The sequence below is a fragment of the Pteronotus mesoamericanus genome, unplaced genomic scaffold, assembly GCF_021234165.1.
Source record: "Pteronotus mesoamericanus isolate MK-2021 breed Mesoamerican mustached bat unplaced genomic scaffold, CSHL_Meso_final scaffold_54, whole genome shotgun sequence".
Classification (NCBI taxonomy): domain Eukaryota; kingdom Metazoa; phylum Chordata; class Mammalia; order Chiroptera; family Mormoopidae; genus Pteronotus; species Pteronotus mesoamericanus.
Genome location: NW_026555321.1, coordinates 1,620,409 through 1,642,937, shown reverse-complemented (window position 1 = coordinate 1,642,937; position 22,529 = coordinate 1,620,409). Strand labels below are relative to the sequence as shown.

The following is a 22,529-nucleotide window of genomic DNA, read 5'->3' as shown; positions in this document are numbered from 1 at the left end:
GTCACATCCATACTAAATGTGTCACCAACTCCATATCCCTATCTAACACTCACCTGCATCTACTTTTTGTTTTAAAAATGAAAATATTTTGTTCTAATTACTTTTAAATGATAAAGACTTTGAGGTCATAGTGATGGAGTTGAGCATATATGCTTGTTATATAAAATACATCTCAGAGGTCAAAAACTCAGGCCTGTAGGCCAAATCCATCCCGTTGCCTGCTTTTTTATGACCTGAGACGTAAGAACGTTTTGACATTTTTTAATGGTTGGGAAATAATCAAGAGAAGGACATTTTATTACACATGAACACTGTATGAAGTTCAAATATCCATGTTTGTAAAGTTTCATTGGAATGCAGCCAAGCTCACTCATTCTCTAATGTCTACGACTGCATTTGTGTTAGGATGACAAAGCTGAATGGTTTTGACAGAGATGACATGGCCTGTAAGCCTGAAAATATTTACCATCTGGCTTTTTACACAGAAAGTCTGCTAACTCCTACACTGAGTAATTCAGATCACGAGTCTGACCTAAACATGACAGGGATGAGTGTCATAGGATGTTCTAGACCCAGGAGAGAAAATGAAATGCGCTACTCAAAACGTGCACACTTTTTTCCAAAGAGAAATCTTCTCCATGAAAGCTTACAGATGTTTTAGGAGACGATAACCTTAGAGAAAAGGCAGCAACTAACTTCATAGGTTATTTCTTATATTCACTCTCAATGTAAACTATGGTTTAAGTCCAAAGTACAATCCTGTTAAGTATCACCTATTTGGGGGTGCAAATAGTGCAGGTAAAGTAAGTCTTATGTCCCAAGGGAAAGACCACCACAGTCTACTCAGAGTGGAGTTGGGAGAAACTGTGGTTCTGGTCTTTTACGTAGACGACACCAGAGTTCCTTGCTGAAGTGTATGGCTATCATAAGCCTAAACAATAGTAAAAACAAATGTAATTTTGCTCACCTGAGCACCCATAAAACTAGCTGAGCAGCCTAATAATGCCTGACTTTGAGTGGTATGCTCTCCTAATGCATCCCAAGTATAAAATGTACAATTTCTTAGGTAACTGAATCAAATGTTCTTATTCTATAGGCTTAGAAATCCTATCCATGACTAATTAACCTTTGAAAGAGGGCAAAAGGCCACCTTTTGTGGTTTCCCTATTTCCTGCTCAGATGTGTTGCTCTAGAACTTTTTATCCATGCCTCTCGTGGGCTTGGTGACATGGTACTCTGCCTCATGGCCATTTCCGGGCCTGTCTTGTATCATCCCTGGACTACAAAACTCCTTGAAGTGCTTTCCTCCTCTCTGAGCTTCCCCTGTGCCAGCTGACACCAGGGACTCTACAAAATTAGCCAGAATGCCTCCCATAGCTACGGCATGTGGAATGCGGCACTGGCAGCCGTGAGCAGGGACTTGTGAGAAAGCACCTGCTGGCAGCACCCGCCCCCCACCTGGGCTCTGGAGTCCAAAGCCCCTTGGTGAGCCCTGAAGTGAGGGTGCATGGCTCAGAGCTCAGTGGGGACTGGAGGGGTCACACACAAAGCAAAGAGCAGAGTTCCGACACCATAAGACAATTTTACATCTAGGTGTGTAAAGGATCATCTTGATAGGGTGAAGCGGGGAGTAGGGGTTCAGCTGAGAGAAAACCCCCGGGACTCCCAAGAGTATGAAAGACCCAAGTGGAAGGAGGGGTGCATTTCTGGTTTCTCCGGTTAAGGCAAGATGAGTTCAAGTTTAAGCCAAACTAGTCACTGACCTCACTCAAGACACTTTTCAGTTCTGGCTGCTAAGTTATTCAACAAAATAAGAAAGCAAGTGCCTTACCACTCTTAAGATACGGAAATTCGGCTGTTTAATGATCACATCTGCAAGACTCAAAAGAGCAACGATGCTGTCAAAAATGTTCCAGCCTCGGCGAAAGTAGTGGTAGGGATCAAGCGCAATGATCTTTAGAAACATTTCTGCCATAAAAATGCTAGTGAAAACCTACAGTGAGACAAAGAAAAGTGGGAAAAGGAAGCTACCTCGTTTTGCACACACTTTTAAGAATGGTCCAAGGGATTACAGAAGTTACAGAGAAATAAAATGCGTTCATGAAAAAGAAACATGTAACTGCTCTAGCAGGAACCTCACTCCCTTCCACAGTGCTCAGTCCAAAGTTACAGAGCTCACAGACATCGCAGGATGGAGAAAAAAAATATTTCTTATTCTGTTGAAAACAAGCAAGGCTGGTTTCTTGGTAGCTGGAAGAATGATAGGAAGCGTCGATCAATTCTTCTGAATTCTTTAAAATACCAAGAAAAACTCCAAAAGGGGAAACAACAGCTCTAAAAATTACAGATAAATAGATATTCTATTTAATAAATATTCTCCATAAACCAGAATCCAGGAGGGGTTCACCTAATCACTCAATCTTAACACCTTAATCAGAGAGAAAAAAAAAATTTAAAAGGGGCCCAGAGCAGAGAACTAAAAACATCACGAGGGACAGGAAAGTGTCTCCGAGGCACTCACTCAGAGGGTGAACTGTAGACTGATTATGGCCAAAAGGATCAGTGAGCTGGAATGTAATCCTAGAAACTCACTCAGAATATAGGGTTTTTCACACCAGAAAAAAACAAAAAAAAAACAAAAACAAAAAAAAACAAAAAAAAACAAAGATTGAAAAAGGAGAGTTACTAAATTATGTCTTGTCCATGGACAAAAACAATCTTTGTCTTGTTTTTTATAACTAGGTAAATACAGACTTAAGAAACTTGCAAAATGTAGAATAAGTAGTAGCTAAATTCAAAACCAAATCTATGTTCTATAGCTCTGAAGAAGATAAATCAAAGCATATCCTCACAGCAAATAACACATTCTCTCCCTCTCTCTCTTACCCTCTCTCTCTCTCACACATACACAAATAAAAATGAGAAAAACCATAGTATGGAAATCATAAGGAAATATACAATAAGAAGGGTAAAAGCCTTTAAAAATGTTGTCAGTTAAAAGACTCTCCTCTACAATTCTGGAAAAGAAAAACCACCCATTAATGATTAGATCTCCCTACTAAAAGTAACAGATAATCTGTTTTTTTATAAATAATTCAATTACCTCATATTTATTTTTTAAATCCCTAAAATAAAATGACATAAGTTAAAATAAAAGGATAGGCAAATAGAAATCAACAATAGGCGAATAAAAAGAAATCAAGGTGGCAAATAAAATTCAAAGCTTATCCCTATCTTTTCCCTGTAAGTAGTGCTGCCTACCAGTGGCCAATGCCACACCCAGTGCCTAAAGGCAGGCAGTGTTGCCTGTTCTAGTTTATTGTGCTGGACTGATCCCTGCCCCCTTTTGACACATTTCTCTTCCTCTTGTCTCTTTCAGGCTTTAGGTGTCTAGCTCTACAGTATCCCTGATGCCTTGGGACCATTGATTTTGCGATCCAATTCCATTGCTGTTTGTAGCTTCTTATGCACTCAATGCACTCCCCTGATGCAATCAATCCTGAAGCCTAGAGAGTCCATTTCCAAGTCCAATCCCATAGAACTCCAAAGGCCAGCTCAATCCTGGTCCACCCATCAGAGGAGGGAAACTTGGACGTGTTCTTTGAGAACTTGAGGCTCCCAGGCTTCCCTCCATTAACACATAAAGGCATAGTGGTGGAATGGCTGCCACCCTTGTCTGTGCGTCTAGAGAATGGTACACAGGGAGTGGAAGCACAGGCTAGGTGGTCAGCTCTCCATGTTTCTCATCAGTTTTCAGGAGTTGGGTGCAGCTGCTGCCTATGCCCTCAGGGACACCAACAATGTCCCTGTGTTTCCTTCTGCCTCTGGAGAGAGGGAAGGAGAAAGTCACTTAATTAGCCACCTTCTGACTGCAACATGCAGCTTCATCTCTACATTTAGGATGCCTCATCAGTGGGAAATTGGGGAGGGGCGCTTTTGTCATTTCCCACAGTTGTACAAGCTGATGAAGTGATGGACAGACCATCTTTGCAAATTCAAAGCCCTGCCCAGGGGTATGACTCTGGGTTCTTCGGATATTCTCTGGAATTTAGCCAAAGCTCTAACCACCAGGAGGTGCTGAAAGACGGGTCTGCTGACTCTGTTAAGGCAGGAAGCAAAACTGTGAAGGTACAGCACTCTGCTTCCAAGTGAAACAACACCATCAGCCCATTTTTGGAATACCTGAGCAGGAGATAGCTGAATACACTGGAGCCCAGAAGACCTCATGTATCAGAAGCTACTGTGTGTGTTAGGTTTATCATGCAGCATGGAATCTAATCTGATCCATGCACATCCACAGGGCACCTCTTCCCAAAGGCAGTGTGGGAAAAGGAACTTAGACACAGATTGTCTGTAAGGAGAACCATTCTGGCCTTGTACTTTAGTCTCATTGTAGCCCTGTTCTTCCTGGGAGGGATGTGGGACTGAAGGTGAGAAGTACCTGTCTCCAGTTCTACACCATCCTAAACTTGATGCATGGAAGTTGCTCTGTAAACCAACTCCTGGCTCAATAGTACAGCAGATTTTCATCAATGTAAAAAAAAAAAAATTAAAAAATACACGCATGCTTGCATCCATCCATCCTGCCTGGAAATATTCAGCAATGCTAAAAATGATTATCTTTGCTAGTAAGATCATAGGAAATGAGTTTCTTTGTATTTTCCCTTGTTTTTGAAATTTTTTTAAAAGCATGTATTGCTTTTTCAATTGGAAAAATTAAACAAAGCTTTAAGAAGAAAGGACTAGACATTCTGGTAAGATTTTTAGTCCGTTAACTCATTAATTAATTAGGGTAGAATATTCATTGGGTAATTATTTGTTGTTTCTGATATTTGGGAGACTAATTTTCCTGTGGGGGGAAAAATGCCTTCTGCAGGAACTATGGAAAATCCACTCTCTTTTCATAGTTTTCCCAACTTAACTGAGTCTAGATCCATCCAAGGAGGAACACACTGAAGCAGGCTCAAGTCTGGAACCCTGCCCCCACTCCACCCCACCAGCTCCAGACACCCCTTTCCTGGGAAGAAAATCCTCCACAGCTGCCTGGCCTTGAGCCATCTTTGAGGGGAGTAATACCGAGTAATAGCAGTCATGTCACATTATTTTGTGACAAATGATGTCATCATGAGTATCACCATGGACCATGGTTAATGTTTTCTTAATTATCCCAAACGGTTGACATTTTAAGATGTCACTTGCCTCTGGCTTACCACTGGGTGATTTTTTAGTCATTATTAGATGACTAAAAAGACACTTTAACATAATAGAGGGGCCAACACAGGGTCCATGAGAAATTACTGACCTGGGTAAACACAAAATCCTAAAAGTCATCTTTTTTCCACTACTCCACTTCAGGGGCCAAAGACCTAGGTTAGGTTGGGCCACTTACAAAAAGTATAGACTTTGAAAGAGAAAATTCAAAGTTTGAAATACGCTTCACATTTTAAAAAAACCTAAAGTTACCGAATTTCCTGTATTTAGCATAGAACGAAAACTGTTGCTCATGCCATGATGCTCCAAGGACATGAAGAGGGTGTTGATTATGATGCAGATGGTGATGGCCAGCTCAGTAAAGGGGTCGGTCATCACGATTCTCAGGACCTTCTTAAAGCTCACCCACCGGGGGCTACAGTCCCATATGAGGTATTTGGTTGCCAGGCTTTTCCCACACGGGAGGCAAGGCTCCTGGGATTTTTCTTGTTCTGGAGAAGGAGAATGAAAGAGCAGTTGAGGAACTATCTCTGACCCAGTCTGGCTGCTCTCTGCCTCAGTGCATTCCTTCCTCCCTCTTCCCTGGGGTCTCTTGTGACACAACATCAAGAAGGGCACTGATTGTGGAGCCAGAAAGGTTTACCATGTCAACTACTTGTATACAAGTCTTTATACTTATATTGGGAACCCATGGGAGAGACAGGTACAAGCCCTTGTTATGCTCACTCAAAGGCAGACCATGTGACAGCTGTAACAGAGGCAAAAGGAGCTCCCAGGGCTGAGGGGCAGGGGCGATGTTCAGACAGGAACATCTATATGCACTGAGACAATTGGCACTCTATCAGCTGGTTGAGTTCAGGTCAGAAAGCACCTCTGAGTTCCCTGGCACCGTTTCAGGGACTCATGCAGGACAAATGAGGTGATGCAATAGGCACAAAAGTGCTAAGCAACCCATAAGACAGTCTCCTTGCAGGAACTTGAGTCCTTCTTTTGAATACCAACACTTTATTTGGGTCCCTGTTACCTGCTGTTAATTAGGTCCATCACATGGACCCAGCCTGTCTACACAGGTCTGTTGTCCACACCAGATTCCTGACTCTAACTTCAATGGCAACTGCCACCTATGGGAAACTTCTATGTCTTCTCTTCTTTGGCTGATTGTCATTGTCACTGAGACCTCCTATGACAGCCTGGCCTAATCAAGAGGTTCCGTCTGTGTTCTTGGTCCTATTTAACTAGTCCCCACACTACCCAAGCGCTCAGGGTGGGCCTGCGTGGAAGACCCATTTCTTCCATACCACTTTGCTCACATGCTCCAAAAAGACATGGGAAATTGCAAGAAGTACAAGTGGGTGGCAGAGGGCTTCTGGAGCGGGACACTGCCGAAGAGATGGAGAATGGAAGGACAGCACTGAAGCGAGGACTCTTCCTTGGGCTGGAGGCAGAACTTACGCTGCATGGTGATGGTGAGGATGCTGACAGCACTCAGTGCCCTTTGCCTTTGAAAAGTGTCTCCAAGCTCTTCAGAGACGTCTACGGACAGGTTCTGGGACAGTCGTTTGGTTTGCTCTAGGAGGTGTGGCTGGAAAAGAGGACATGGTGGACCTTCTGAGGGAGGATACTGCCTCTCCTCAAAACTTCCCAACTACTGAGTTTCAGTGCCACATACAGCAAAGATGTTCAACATATTATAAAGGTTGACTCATTTCAACACCATGGCATAATAAATGTTTAGTTTTCATATTTCATGTTTAATAAATAAAAGAAAGATGGTTTGTCCACTCATATTTCTTATGTATGTACATTTTTAGAGGCCTACCTAGAGAAATTTTTCTTTCTCTGTGATTTATTCATTGTCAACAAAAGCAAACAATATTTTATAAAAACAAATTGTTCAGGGTATGAAAGCAATCAAAAATGTAATTTGGAAGCAATGTTTGTGAGGGGCAGATGAATTTAAAAAGGTGAATTGGGGCCAGAGAGTAAAGTGCCTTGAATGGCTGCTTAAATAATTTTGAAACAGTTAGTAACTGAAAAGAATGGTCAAAATAAATATCACAAAATCTCTGTACTAAACCTCAAGCACTCTCTCAGGCTGTGCCCAAGAGCTTACTGACTCTACCTTACCTACAATTCTAAATTCTCTAGAGATGAAAAAACATAAATTTTCAGTTATCCAGGAAACTCGAGTATACATAATGACTTATTTCTCAAAAGTTCTGACCAACCAGAGCCCCAGAGGGAACAACTCCTCTGTGATAAGTTATTCTAAAGGCAACCTGTGATCCTTCTATAGCTATTCCCTGTTCTAATCAAAGGGGAAAGACACTTTATATTAGGTGTCTGGGTCCTTGTCGTGTGGAACAAGGAGAAACTTCAAAATATTAAAAAATATTTGCAATCTCGTCAATATGCTGTGGTCTGACAGCAAAGAAACCTCCCAACTCTGCTGCTCCATCGGAGAACTGGTCACAGGAGTGGACAAGGTCGGTCCACCTACTTCAGAAAAGGCCCCCAACCCCCTCCCCCCAGCCTGTCCTCAGGCATGCACACGCACCTGCTGCCCACTTCATCTCCCTCCTGTCTCAGGGATGGCTCTAGCCATGATTCCCTGGCCTGTATCTTCAACATGCTCCCCGTTTCTGACTTCCTTATACACAATTAAAACATGTTTAAACATCCCCCACCTTAATGATAAGAATAGCTTTTTTTTCCTACTGCACATCCCTCTGTAACTTCATTTCTGTATATCCAGCTGACTACTCAATATCTCTGCTTGGAAGTCCCATAAGTACCTCAAAATTGACAGTCCAAAACTGAACTTGCCATCTTCAACATCCCCAGAACAAGTTCCTTTCCTGTCTCAGTAAATTACCCTCCATCGAGTCAACCAGCAAAGCTGTAAACTGAGCATCATCTCTACCCTCTGCATCTAGTCAATTGGTCAGTTGCTGAATTTTACCTTCTGTAAATCACTGTAATCTGTTAACCTCTCTTCATCCTCCCAACTCTAACCATAGTTTAAGCCACTGTCACCTCTTACTTCGATTACTGCAGCAGCTTCTCAGTGGGTTGACTCTGGTTTTGCCCTCCTCCAATCGCCTCTCTTCAAAAACTGTAAATCTGGTCATGTCACTCTTTTGCTTAACCCTTTGATCTTGGTGTAAGAGAGTAAACTCCTTAGCTTGGTTGGAAGGGCCTTTGTGATGGGCTCCCATCTCACCACTACAACCTGTCGTAACCTCCAGCCTCATCAAACACACATGCACACACCAGCAAGTCTTCTACAGGGTCATGTGCTCCTGTTCTCCTTTGCTTCCAGGTCTTTGCCTTTGCATGTGCTGTCCTCTCTTCCTGTAGCGTTCAGTTCCTCCTTTTGCCACTGCCTCCTCTGGAACTCTTTTCTGATCTACTGCCCTCCCCACTGCCCCCACCAAAGCCTGGGCTGGTTATCTGAAGCAGTTGCTGCTGTTGGCCCCACCCATATGTCCTTGGGCCTTAACTAAGGGCCTTCTCTGGTGACCCAAATCCCCTCTGCCCTACTGCACAGCAAATCAGAAATACAGAAAAATTAATCTCTCCTGACCCCAGCAATCTTGCAACCAATAATGGACCAAAGTTGGCATATAAATATTCTAGCACCCCCAGTCCAGGGAGGTTAAACTCCAAGTATCTTCAGAGGCAACTGGCTTGATAATGCACTTCAGCTGGCCACCCTCTCCTCTAGGTATCACTTCTCTCCCTTCTCCGTGTGCTTCCTGGTATCACTTTCTAAGCAGTCTCCTTGCACTCAAATATCTCAGGGTTTGCTTGGGAGGAACACTGCTCTCCCGCAGTGATCATCATGTCAGTCATCACACTGAATAGCAACTGCCTCCTTTTTAGTGTGTCTTCGTCATTAGTTGTTTGTCTTAGACACGTCATGCATCCCCAGGACCTACCCCAGGGTCAAGCAGATAGTAAACACTGTCAACATTCTAAATAGAGGTTTGTAAATAAGTGGGTAATTGAATAGACACAGGGGTGAAAGAAAGGATGTGGAAATGAGTGAGTGGATAAATGAGTAAATGAATGAATGAATCCTTTCAATTATATTGACAACTTGGCCTATAATTAATTCCTTGGCCAACACTTACCTGTTTTTGGGAATCTTCGTCAGAATCTGATCCTGGAACCTGTTCTTTCCCAGACTCTCTGAAAAAGAAGGACTTCCTTTTCTTATTACCAAATAGCTTTCTCTTCTTTGGGGAAAAAGATGATGCTTCGAGGGAATTAAGTGAACTTCTGTCAATTCCCATGGCAACCAGAGCCTTAGAGAATGAACAAAATTAATTAATGAACAGATTATACCTCCCTATGAAACACTGCAAATCACCTCGACCTTACTGAGTTTTCTTTCCTCTTTTCTGGTAGCACTGTACCATGTAGACTGCCTGTCACCTAATCAGGATGCTATCATTGTCATTATATGCCTGAGAACATGTCCCGTTTGCTCATGGAAAGTGCAGCCCTCAAAGGCAGGGTGGATTTTTTCATAGCTCTGTGTCACCAACCCGGAGCACAGTGTTCAGTACGTGCCAGGCACTCAATAAATGTTTGTGCCTGTGATGCAGTTATTAAGCTCATACAATAGATTTCCCCCAAAAAGTGTCTGTGGAGGGTGAGAAGCATATAAAATATGGTCCCTTCCCTGAAAATCTTAGAACTGAACTGGAAAAATGTAAAGATACCAGGAAAACAATGAGAATGGCCTATATATTTGATAGGAAATTCAAGAAGGGAGAGATAATCATGGCTGTTATCTCTAGAACCACCATTATTGACCACATAGCCAGCACTTTAGAATCGGTCCTAGAAGGCCCAAGGTTCAGAAGACCAAAGGGCAACTAAACAGGGTTTCCTGGTCTTAATAGCCCTGTGCCTAGACATCTTAGTGAGCAATAGCAGCAGAGCCAGTCTGCAAGGGGTTTAAATTACCAGACAAGCACCAGTAGGTGGAGAGCCGTGACCAAGCTTCATGCAGCAGCCTGAACCTCAGACCCCACGGCTTCTGGAGTCCCCCTAAGCAGAGCCCACTCTCGGACCCCAGGAGCCCCTACCTCCTTTTCTGCTTTTAACAGCTGTTGGGCTTCCTGGAACATCTTCTCCTTGGCCTCTGTCTCAGCAGCTACATTCCTGTTCTGTTCCTCATAAGCCATGGTGACAACAGCCAGGGTTAAGTTAATCAGGTAGAAAGAGCCCAGGAAGATGACCACCACAAAGAAGAAGACTGAGAAGAGCCCCGAGGTACGCAAGGTCTGCAAGGACAGAGCACACACTGGCATCGGAAATCTTCCACACGGGAGTAGCCATCACTTCAAGCAGAAGTTGCACAGTACAAATTGGTCTTCCCCAGCACTAGTTGGCCCCGCTGCCCACAGCATCGTTTACAGCCTCCCCAGTCACCCAGGGATTCCTGATACCCTCTCTCTCAGGAAGGAGATAACATCCATATGTTCCCATGCAAGTCTCAGTGAATTTTCTATAATTTCCCCTACAGTATTTGCATTTTAAAATTAAAAAGGCAAGAGTGATAGCAATGCTTTATGAAAACTGAAGTGCTAGTGGTGGAACCTCAGGCGGGCAGGAACCTGGAGAGGTGTCATATTTCTAGGAAGAGAGGTGTTTATGCACTATTCTTCCGTATATCACGTTCATAACTTTTTTGATGTTTCTAATAGAATTTCTAAAGCATAATGTAACAGTACCATTGTTAATGATGAAAAATAGATGACAAAGGTAAAGAATAGATGGTAGGTTATAAACAAATGATAGATATATTGAGAGAGTGAGGGGGGAAGATGGTAGGGGAGAGAGAGAGAGAATTAAAAAAAAATAACCTGTCGATAAAGCTTCTCCCAGGAATCTTGGGTCATAAGCCGGAACATGGCAAGAAAAGACCAGCCAAAGTTGTCATAATTTGTATAGTTATAGTCAGGATTCGTGTTGGTGTGCATGCATACATATTGAGAGGAGCAAGTCCTAGACATGGAAACAAAGGAACAGAGAAAGAGTAACATTCCCTATAGCCCATATTCCCTTTCCCCCCATGGCACTGGTTCTTCTAAGAGCCATTGGCTCACACCCAGAAGGCCTGTGTGAAGACATTATTTGTAGAGTGGCCTCTAGAGAGCTCAGTAAACCTTGTGTTAGATTAAAGCCTACTACATCTTGTGAGTTGACCTAATCTGAACCTGTGGCCACCACACAAGTGGCATCAGAAAAGCCTTCCCTACTTTCACAGACAGGGTTACAACCCCTGTTATCTCTCTTAGTATCTCGGTATTTTATAATCCTCCTCACACTTTCAAGGATTTACTCTACATCCCTCTTCACTGCAAGATGTCATCTCACGAGGACAGAGCTCCCTTGTTCATTCATGTGTTCCTTGGACCTAATACAGAGCTTGGCACACTGTAGCCCTTGATATCTATTTGTTATTGAGGAATGAACACAGTTTATTTCATCAGAGCACTTAGCATATTATCTTAATTTGAAATATACTCAACAAATCTCACCACTAATGTCCTAGGACAAAAAAGGGCCAGATAGCTACCAGCTGCTGGGATGAGTGTGTATGAACACACATACAACTATGTATGTAACTAGAGGCAGTGGTGGTCAACAGATCAGCAAACAGAAGAAGCGTGCTCAGGTAGTCTTGCACCAGGGTTATGCCACTGAACGGGGAACAAGAATTTCATGGGGCTCTCAATCATAACGTCATTTCCTACCATTGAAAGTCTTGAATATCCACTCCCCAAGAGTCAAAATATTACTACATGTTCAGCTGGTGTCTGATAAGTTACAAATTCAACAAAACTCAGGGGAGAAAGCTGCTCTAAACACTTGGGGATAATTTTTAATTTAATAACGCATGCGTAAACTTGCTTAGACATATGAAATAATCGATACTGTTTGAGAACTATTATCACTGACTTCCACAAATCATTAGATGAATACTGCTTGCCACATGACTAAAAGGTCTAAAGTTGCTCTGCTTGAGGGAAAAAAGGGAGAATATAAGCTTCTTACCCTTCCGACCAGATGCTACACAATTTGAACTCGGAATCTTTCATTTCAAAGCACGAATCTGAGAAGAAAATAATAAATTCAGATAAAAAATAAATCACTGAAATGAAAGAGAATAGCAAACATACCAGGTTATACTTGAAACAGATTGTTCAGAGCCCTCTAAAGTGATAAAGTGGGTGTCCAGCGAGGAACTGGAGTCTAAGCCATTCAGGGAGGAACAAGAGAAAAGGAGGGGGAGGAAATAGGAAGAGAAGGAGAAGAAGGAGAAAGCAGTTACATACCAATCATGTTTCCTCTCAGGACATAAAACTGAAGTAGAGACAACCCCCCAAGAAAGTTGGACACAGACTCAGCCCACAAGAAGCTCATAAACCAAGACAGACATGGAGAAAGTATAGCCACAGGAGATTCAGCACACATGAAATTGGTGTAGGGTTGGTCTTAGTGTGGAGAAGGTGCAGAATAAGGAGAAGTGACAACATTGGAGAAAATACTCGGGGCTAGGGGCTGGGTAGTTGCTGGTTTGCTTTGGTCAAATCCAGGTATTCTAAAGACTTCTGGAAAACATGTCAAAGAAGGGTGCAGAACTCTTTGTGGAAAAGGATGGGAGCTGACATTGTTCTTGTGGGTGTGACTTTAGGCTTTTCTTTCTCCATAGAAACCCAAAGAACAAGGCCTCTGCCCCCATGAGAACCCTGGATGGATGAAGTCATCCCTTGTGCCTAAGATACTGTAATGCACACATGTAGATAGTATGAGTGGGGATAAAACAAAGTCAACATTGCACAAACTAAGAAATAAAAGATGGGGTTTTTACCGTCAAAGTTACTGGTGTTTCCACAGGTCTTGTTGACACATTTGTAGTTCAGGGTTCCCATGAAGAGCTGCTGACCTACCAGGGCAAAGATGCTGAGGCAAAAGAGAGTCAGGATCAACACGTCAACAAGCTTCTTCACAGAGCGCAGCAAGGCACCCACAATGACCTTCAGACCTGAGGAGGAGGAGGACAGGTGTGGAGAGAAGCCCCAACTCACACACACAACACACACACCAGACACAGGCAAGGGGCAGACACAGGAGAGGGCAGCCAAGGCCTCCGAAGCTGTCTGACTGTAGGTCGGAATTGGAAGCTGGCCTGGCCTGGGAGACTGATGCCATGAATTCTAGTTCCAACTCTGCGCCTTAGAAGTGTGTATCATCAAAGTGTTCCACATGTCTAGGCCTTGGCCTCCTCATCCCTGCCCTGTGTCTGGCACAGGGTTGCTCTGAAGAGCAAATGAGAAGACTTTGAGCAGAAACATGTCACACAGATACAGGAATAACTTGTGACAGCTGTGCAGGCACCTCCACATCTGGGGGTGGGGGGTCACATGTATCATTAAGGCCAGGGTGAGGCCACCCTAGAAAAGGAGCCAGAGTTGTATTTAACATTTAGTAGTCACTACCTACCACAAGGTGCACGAAGTGTCATGAGACATAGCTAAATTGGGGGGCAGGAAGCTGGAAGGAGGAGCTTTGTCTGGACTCAAATTATGAGGACATCCTAGGAAAAAAACTCAGATTACTAGTTATATAAGATTTTTTTTTCATTCATTCAAGAAATGTTTACTAAGCAGCTACTGTGTCCATGGCATACTGTTAGGCTGCCAAAGTTCCATAAAAAATAACATAATCTTACAGTGTTCTGGCAAATATTTAAAATCAGCTCCCTGAGAAGTGGGTGTTGAGGGCTTGGGAAACTCTTCATTTAGAGCATTTACAGAGTTCCTTGTCTGCTGAATCTCATAACATAGATTCCCCATCTCCCGCCACATACCCCCCACCCCCAGCTGGTTTCAAGCTACCAGCATGACATCTCTGGATGCAGAGTTGGAAAAAGACGAGCACAACCTGCTGGGGAGCCAGAACAAGGCAGCCCCAGCACACCGCTGAGCCACAGACCCTGCCCTCCGTGCAGCTGGAGAGATAAACAACCAGATGTGAACTGCAGTGTGTGGGATCATGCTGACAAAGTTTCAGTTGATTAGCATGAACCATGAACAGTAGACTTGAGAACACAAGGCGGCGGCAGCCCTCAGTGGATGACCTTCTCACAAAGTGTGATGCCACCTGGGGAGGAGCCTCGAGGCCAAGCTGGGATATTCACTATGTCTCCAGTTGCAGCCAGACAAGAAATTACTACAACCTCATCCAAGCCCAGGTTTAATCTAAAAGAGGCTTGAGTCTTCTCCAAAGCAAGTTTTGAAAGAAAGAAGATGGTTGTGATTCCTGAATAGTTTTTACACAATCCCGTAAAAGGTTTTACCTTACACCCTTACTTCTAAAAAGTACCCAGGGATCTCATGTGTTCATGAGTCAAAAGGGAGACTATAGTCCAGATGAAGGAGATGGTAAAGCTACTTAGTGACTGCCTGAGTGTATATGAAAGTATGAGGGATTCAGCTCCCGCAGAAACCCCCCAAATCCACCTTGGAAACCAGGTCCACCTTGCAAGAGAGGAAGAGGAGGAGGAGGAGAGACAAATTCCATATAAGTGCCCTCTGACTGCCAGTTTCTTTATCACTGTGTAGTTGCTTTTCTGGAGTTTCTAAAAATAACCCACTGCTTTATTTGAAAAAACCCAAATTGCCTGTAGTTTTGGTATCGGAGCTGTCTTTAATAGAAGAGACTAGAAGGGAAAGAAAGAAGAGAGGTGGGAAAGGACTTCAGAGCAGGAATTTTTTATAAAGATTTTTTTTGGTAAAGGAAAGAGAGAAAACAGGAAGGAAAGGAAGAGTGTACCATAATCACCTCATTTTGGATAAACTGGAATTCATATTCACCACCCACCCTTGGCTTCCTCCTTGACTCACTGACTGCCTTCCTGCCCTGGCTTCCGGAGACCACCTTTGCCTTCCCTCCTACTTTACTGTGGCTCCTGTTCATCTCCTTTCCTGGTTTCTTCTCTTCTCCCCTCCCCTTTAAGGTTGCGTGCCCTGGGTCTCAGACTTTTGTCTTCTTCTATTTTCCATCTATGCTTTTTCTCTTGGTGATCTCATCAGATTTCATGGCTCTCAATATCATCTATAGGCTCATGATTTCAGATTGTTCCCCGGAACTCCCAGCTCATATAAAATTGCCCACTAGCAACTTTCATTTGCATGCTTCACAGCTATCGCAGACAGAACAGGTCCAAAAGGAACTCCTAACCTGACCTCTAGGACCTTTCGTGTCTCGGCCAATGATGACTTCATCTTTCCGGTCGCTCAGACCAAAAACCTTGACCCATCCTTGACTCTCTTCTTCTGCTCACACTACAAACAATCAACCTATCAGGAAATGCTATTGCTTCTACCTTCAAATTTATACAGGACATGACCACTGCCCGCCGATTCTTCTACCACCGCCTGACCTGGGAGCACCACCATCTCTTGCCTGGGTTACGGCAGTGGCCCTTCGTGTTGGTTTAGGTTCTCAGAAAAGCAGATACTATGGAACCAGATTGCAAAAGATTGGTTGGGCGAAATGCCTGTGAAGAGTAAAGGGGAAGAAGTAGAGTTGGCAGGGAGAGCCTCGGACTGTGACCCAGGGCTGTCACCTGAGAAAGGAGAGCAGGAAGAAAGCAGGATTGGGCACAACGAGCGGCAGACTAGTGCTGATGTGACGGTCTCCCCAAGGTTTCTGTCGAGCCCCTAAGCCAAAGTCCCCCAGTAGCGGGGAGCTCCATATCCCTCAGGAACAGTGTCTCTGACATGTAGGAAAGCATAGTCTTGGCATGAACGTGAATGCAGTGCTGAATCAAGACAGGTGGCAGCGGGGACCATTAGTCAACTATGGACCCTGTAGCAGGAGATATGAGCGGCACATTTCCATGGCGACTACCACGCCTCATATCTGGGCTTCCTGCTCCTACCTTCGCCCTCCTGAGTCAGGTCATGCACCTCCTCTGCTCAACGCCCTCACATGGCTCTCATTTATGTAACAGCCAAGCCCCAGTACCCCCAGTGTTCGCATGCCTCCCCTTTACCTCTGCGGTCCCACCTCCACCACCTGGCTCCTCACTCTGTCTGCTTTAGCCTCATTTGAATCCCTTCTCTTCCCCAGTCTTTGGCCTGTCTCCTACCCTCGGGACACTCTTTACCTTCCATCTGCCTGTGCAACTGTCACCACTTCATATCTGCTCACATCTCCCCTCCTCAGCGACACCCATCTTGACCACTCTATTGAAAACTGCAACCCGGTTCCCTAATCCCTGTGACTTCCAGTAGCCCACACGTTGCTTACTTTTCCTTTTTGATTTTCATGGCACATATCATTTTCTAGCATGCTAGATAATGTACTTATTAATTATAGTTATGGCTTAGGGTCCGTCTGCCCACCCCGCGCCTAGACCGTAAACTCCTGAGGGCAGGGGTGTTTGCTCACTGATATATTATCCCAAGCAGCTAGGATAGTGCCTGCGCAATACATATTTGTTGAACAATAAAACAAAAAGTAAAAGCAGAGTTTGTTTGTTTTTGGCTTACACGACATTTGGAGAAATTTTAAATATAAAAGAGTGTTCTCTCCCACTAAGAGTCTAAGAGCCAATGGTGAAAGTTAGAGGGACTTACCAGAAATTACTGAAATTGCTTTCAAAGCTCTCAACACTCGGAAGGTACGCAGGGATGACAGACCGTTGTTCTGGACCTTACTGTATGTCAGAAACCTACGAGACAAAGCACAGGAGAAGCCTGGGTTTTCTCAGTCCTGTGGCTGCACTGCATGCCTCCGTAAGGCAGAAGTAAGCACAGCCTTTGTGCACAAAGGTGGAATCTGGCGCCTCACCTTCCAAAGCCCGCCTTCATCTCAGGGTCTCGTGATATCATTCTCTATTGCTATGGACCATAGATTGTACAGGAGGCTGTTCTCAGCTAATCTTCATATGTGGACAAGGGTGAGAATTCCTTGAAATAGTTGTGGCTACATCCATGAGTAACATAAAGTAATCGAAACGTTTATTGACTGGCCCCAATGCACTTCTCTAAGGTCTTACTATAAGGCCAAGCCTGGAAGGAACACAGGTGGTTTGTCTCCTGGGCGCACACTATTCAGTACTGCACTATACCACCTTTCAATAATGAAGAGCACCCAATTGTTGAACTTCAAGTGTTAAACTTTGAAATGAATAGCATCTACTTCAAAGGGCTTTTGTGAATATTAAATAGGGCAATATATGCAAGTGCTTAAACTAATGGCTAGCTTGACAAATTAATTAATGTTAGGTTTATTATTACTTTGCTGGCGATAGACCATTGCTCTTCCTGCTTTTTATTTTCTGACTCTGTCTCATCATTCAGATGCCAAATTGATGTCCTTTCCTTCAAGAAAAACTTCAATTCTCACCTCATGTAATATACAAGATATACAATAATGAACTTGGAATGGACCAGGGTCTTCAACATAAAAGCCAGAACTATAAAAATTCTAGAAGACAACATGAGACACACTCTTTGTGACCTTGCAGTAGCTAAAGATTTTTTTTGGTTCCTCATACCTGCCCTGACTGCCCGATACATGCACAGCTCCTAGCCTAACACTCACCCACCAGATTGTAATAGTCGCTAATTGTTTCTCTTCCTGTCTGGACTGTGAGCTACAAGAGGGTGAGAATGAGGTATGTTTGTTTGTTTTTTCATTATCACGACCACTGTATCTGACACAGAACCTGGCTCATTATAGGCCAGTGTTTGGTGAATAAACAGCTGAAGGAATGAGAGCATGAGGGTTGGCCTAGAAATAAATCTGTGCATGGAGGTATCTGGCCGATTGCCTGCATGGTGCTGTTCAGGGCCAACCAACACTGCACCCAGAGCTCCAGGCATTATTAGACCACACTTAGCCACTCACATGGATTCACACAGAGCCCTGATGTGAGCCAAGGGGACTTCTTTCCCACCCTATGTCTCTTGTATAAAAATCTTGAACATTCTTACGCTATTGCAATCACAATGGAGTCCAGCCAGTTCCATGGATCTCGAAGAAAAGAAAACTCATCCAGAATAAAACCTCTTGCCAATATTTTTATCAAAGCTTCAAAAATATAAATCCCAGTGAAGACATACCTGCAAAGCAAATCATTGAGAACAAGAAGAAATACAATAAGTGATTATAAAAAGCAGAGAGCCTGCCTGCCTCATCTGGCCCTGATTGGGTTTTATCCATTTCAATGACATTTAGCATGCTGGTCTTTAGCAAACCAGAGTTCAGACAGGCAAGCTTCTCGAGCAAGTTCTGGTAGTTAGAATTTCTGACAAATGGGCCTGTTGGTAAAGTTGTAAAACTGCTTTACAATGCCTAGCTTCACAGCCATAATCTTGAGAGTAGTTTCAGCAAACATGGGATCCTAAGACTTGGGACTGTAGTCTGTCACTGTTTTTCTAGAGTTGGCCCTCTGATTTATGTAAGGGGATAAAGACAAAAAAATAAAAAAAGTAAAACACAAGGGTAAAACCTAAATCTTTCCACATCTCACATTTGTGGATTGGAAGACGATACCATTAAGATGTTCACACTACTCAAAGTGAACTAAAGGTTCGATACAATCCATATCAAAATCTCAATGATATTTTTGTAGAAATAAAAAAATACATCCTGAAATTCATATGGAACTTCAAAGAACCACAAATAGCCAAAACAATCTGGAAAAAGAACAAAGTTTGAGGTCTCACACTTTGTTATATTAAAACTTATCTCAAAGCTAAAGTAATCAAAACAGTGTGGTGTTAGCATATAAACAGACATGCAGACCATTGGAATAGAATAGAAAGCCCAGAAATAAGCCTTCACACATATGGTCAAGTGATTTTCAGCAAGAGTGCCAAGACTATTCAATGGAAAAAGAACAGTCTTTTCAACAGTGCTGGGAAAGCTCAATGCCCACATGCAAAAGGATGAAGCTGAACACTTATTTTACACAATGTAAAAAAATTAACGCAAAATGGATTAAAGAGCTAAATGTAAGACCAGAAAGTATAAAGCTCCTAGAATAAAATATTTGCAAATCCATAGACATTAATATCCATATTATACTCCTGTGATTCAACAAAAAAGAATCAAGTAATCTGATCTAAAAGTGTCAAACCGCTTGAATGGACATTTCTCCAAAGATGATATACAAATAGCCAACAAGAATATGAAAAGATGATCAATATCACTAATCATCAGGGAAATGTATATCAAAACTGCCATATCAGCCTTGTAGTCTAATGGATGGAGACTTTAAAAAAAAACAGAAAATAATAAGTGTTGATGAGGAGATGCAGAAATTGGAACTCTTGTAAACTATTGGTGGGATTGTAAAAAGGTGAAACAACCATAAAAAATAGTATGGAGGTTCCTAAAAAGATTGAAGATAGAATTGCTGTATGATCCAGCAATCCTGCATCTGGGTATATATACAGAAGAATTAAAAGTAGAGCCTAAAAAAGGTATTTGCACACCCATATTTATACTTGCACTATTCACAATAGCCAATAAGTGGAAGCAACACAAATGTCCACTGATAGAAAAAAAGATCAATAAAATGTGGTACATACAATGGAATATTATTCAACCTTTAAAAGGCAGGAAATCCTATGACATGCTACAACATGGATGAACCTTAAGGTCATTATGCTAAGGGAAATAAAACAGTTACAGAAAGGCAAACACTATGATTTTATTTATATGAGGCACCCAGAGTAGTCAAATACCACAAGAAACAGAAAGAAAAAGGGTACTTGCCAGGGAATGAAAGGAAGGGCAGAATAGGGAGTTATTGTTTAATGGGTACTGAGGTTCAGTTTTGCAAGATGAAAAGAGTTCTGGATATGAATGGTGGCAATGGTTGCGCAACAATGTGAATGTACTTAATACCACTGAACTGTACACTTAAAAATGGTTATGATAGTAAATTTTATGGAATGTGTATTTTGCCACAATTTTTAAAAAACTATCTTTTATTTTCTTCCTTGAGTTCCTCTTCATGTCTATCCTCTAATTTATTTCCCTTCTTCCCCTTCTTCTACCTCCTCCAAACAAAACACAATACCCTAGCTCTCTTGTTAGAATCCCAAGCTGTCAAAAATGCTGGGTCTGTGTGCATACACTCGTTCCACTTTTGGGACCAACGTAATCAACTCAAACAGTCTGTTGGTTCAGAATAAAAGTGGACCTTTTCTGGTAGACTATCCAGCCATTGTTACCCCTCAAAGCTACAGAACTAAGTTCTTGAAAACTTGAAAAACCCCAAAGCAGCCAAGTCAAAAAGAAGTGTTCATAAGGTTGACACAGGCAGGAACTCCTCTCTCTTCCAGCCCCTTTTAAGCAGTACCTTTTAGGTGACAGATAAACACAGAAGATTAATTAATGTCTGCTCTGAAATACCATTTTTTTAAAACTCAGGTATAATTTATAAATTTATAGGTATTTTGGAAAAGGCTATAATTGCAGATTTGTGGGGGTTTTGCAAGTCTTCATTTAGACCTTAAGCAAAAGAGACAGCAGCCCCAACTGCCGTTTCAGCCTGACCATCTAGCCTCCCACAGCTGACCTCCCATGCCTACTGTTCTGCTTTCAGCAGAAGCCTGGTACATGGTGGGAGAGGCAGACCAAGATGACATTTGATACGGAGTAGAGCCATGTCCACCAGTAGGAAGCAGGGCTTAGAAGCTCCATAACGGGGAAACTCCTATCCATCTGGCAAATGAGGCCCTCTGGAGTGTGTCACCTTTAGTTCAAGCATAGTCAAGGTATTCAGCAGGTTTTTGGTTTTTTGGTTTTTTAGGTTCAGTTGTTGATAGTTGTGAGTTTGTTGTCATTTTACTGTTCATAGTTTTGATCTTTTTCTTAGATAAGTCCCTTTAACATTTCATATAATAAGAGCTTGGTGATGATGAACTCCTTTAATTTTTCCTTATCTGGGAAGCACTTTATCTGCCCTTCCAGTCTAAATGATAGCTTGGCTGGATAGAATCATCTTGGATATAGGTCCTAGTCTTTTATGACTTCAGATACTTCTTTCCGGCCCTTTCTTGCCTGCAAGATTTCTTTTGAGAAATCAGCTAACAGTCTTTTCTCTTGCTGCCTTTAAGATTCTCTCCTTATCTTTAATCTTGGGTAATATAATTATGATGTACTTTGGTATGTGCTTCCTTGGGTCCAACTTCTTTGGGACTCTGAGCTTCCTGGATCTCCTGGAAGTCTATTTCCTTCACCAGACTGGGGACATTCTCCTTCATTATTTTTTCAAATAAGCTTTCAATTTCTTGCTCTTCCTCTTCTTCTTCTTCTGGCACACCTATGATTTGGATGTTGGATAGTTTAATGTTGTCCCAGAGGTTCCTAAGCCTCTCCTCACTTTTTTTAATTCTTGTTTCTTCATTCTGTGCTGGTTGAATCTCCTCCTTCCGCTCCAAATTATTGATCTGAGTCCCGGTTTCCTTCCTTTTACCATTGGTTCCCTGTAAATTTTTATTTCACTTTGCATAGCCTTCACTTTTCTATCCATTTTGCGACCATACTGAACCATTTCTGTGAGCATCCTGATTACCAGTGTTTTGAACTGTGCATCTGATAGGCTGGCTATCTGTTCATTGCATAGTTCTATTTTTGGAGCTTTGATCCGTTCTTTCATTTGGACTATATTTCTTTGACTCAGCACACCTGTTATGTTCTCAAATATATATTTTTAAAGCTTTAAAAGATACCTTTTGACCTACCAAACATATTTCTAAGACTCCATCCTAAGAAAATAATTTTTCAAAAGTAGCTTTATGCAAAAAGATGCCTATTGTAGTGCTATTCATAGTAGAAAATTTTAGAATGATTAAGCAAGTTATGGTTTATTCACCCAATAAAATATTATGTAGCCATCAAAATAGATTTCTATAGAACTATGTAAGCACAAAGAAAACCACTGAAAAGCTAGACATAAAATTTGCATGTGTGCTGTTAATTACCAATGTATTTTTGAAAGGCCTTTAAAAACAATCATAGCCCTGGCTGCTGTGGCTCAGTAGACTGAGCGCCAGCCTGAGGACCAAAGGGTTGCTGGTTTGATTCCCAGTCAGGGTACATGCCTGGGTTGCTGGCCAGGTCCTCAGTAGGGGGCACGCAAGAGGCAACCACACATTGATGCTTCTTTCCCTTTCTTTCTCCCTCCCTTCCCCCTCTATAAAAATAAATAAAATCTTTTTAAAAACTGTAAAAAAAATAAAAACAATAATAAATATATATATATAAAA

The 22,529-nt window shown here is 42.4% G+C and overlaps 1 protein-coding gene across 1 annotated transcript in view; it reads right to left on the bottom strand.

Annotated features, from left to right (window-relative positions):
• The window catches only part of SCN11A (sodium voltage-gated channel alpha subunit 11), a 70,099-nt gene that overhangs the window by 35,499 nt on the left and 12,071 nt on the right, over positions 1–22,529 (bottom strand). Inside the window, exons 4-13 of the mRNA XM_054595501.1 lie at positions 18,240–18,368; positions 16,878–16,972; positions 13,103–13,276; positions 12,286–12,343; positions 11,091–11,232; positions 10,311–10,508; positions 9,348–9,521; positions 6,664–6,793; positions 5,464–5,702; positions 1,832–1,993 (exon numbers count right to left, since the gene is read on the bottom strand). Of these exons, the coding sequence (XP_054451476.1) occupies positions 1,832–1,993; positions 5,464–5,702; positions 6,664–6,793; positions 9,348–9,521; positions 10,311–10,508; positions 11,091–11,232; positions 12,286–12,343; positions 13,103–13,276; positions 16,878–16,972; positions 18,240–18,368 (1,501 nt within the window). The remainder of the gene's footprint in view (positions 1–1,831; positions 1,994–5,463; positions 5,703–6,663; positions 6,794–9,347; positions 9,522–10,310; positions 10,509–11,090; positions 11,233–12,285; positions 12,344–13,102; positions 13,277–16,877; positions 16,973–18,239; positions 18,369–22,529) is intronic.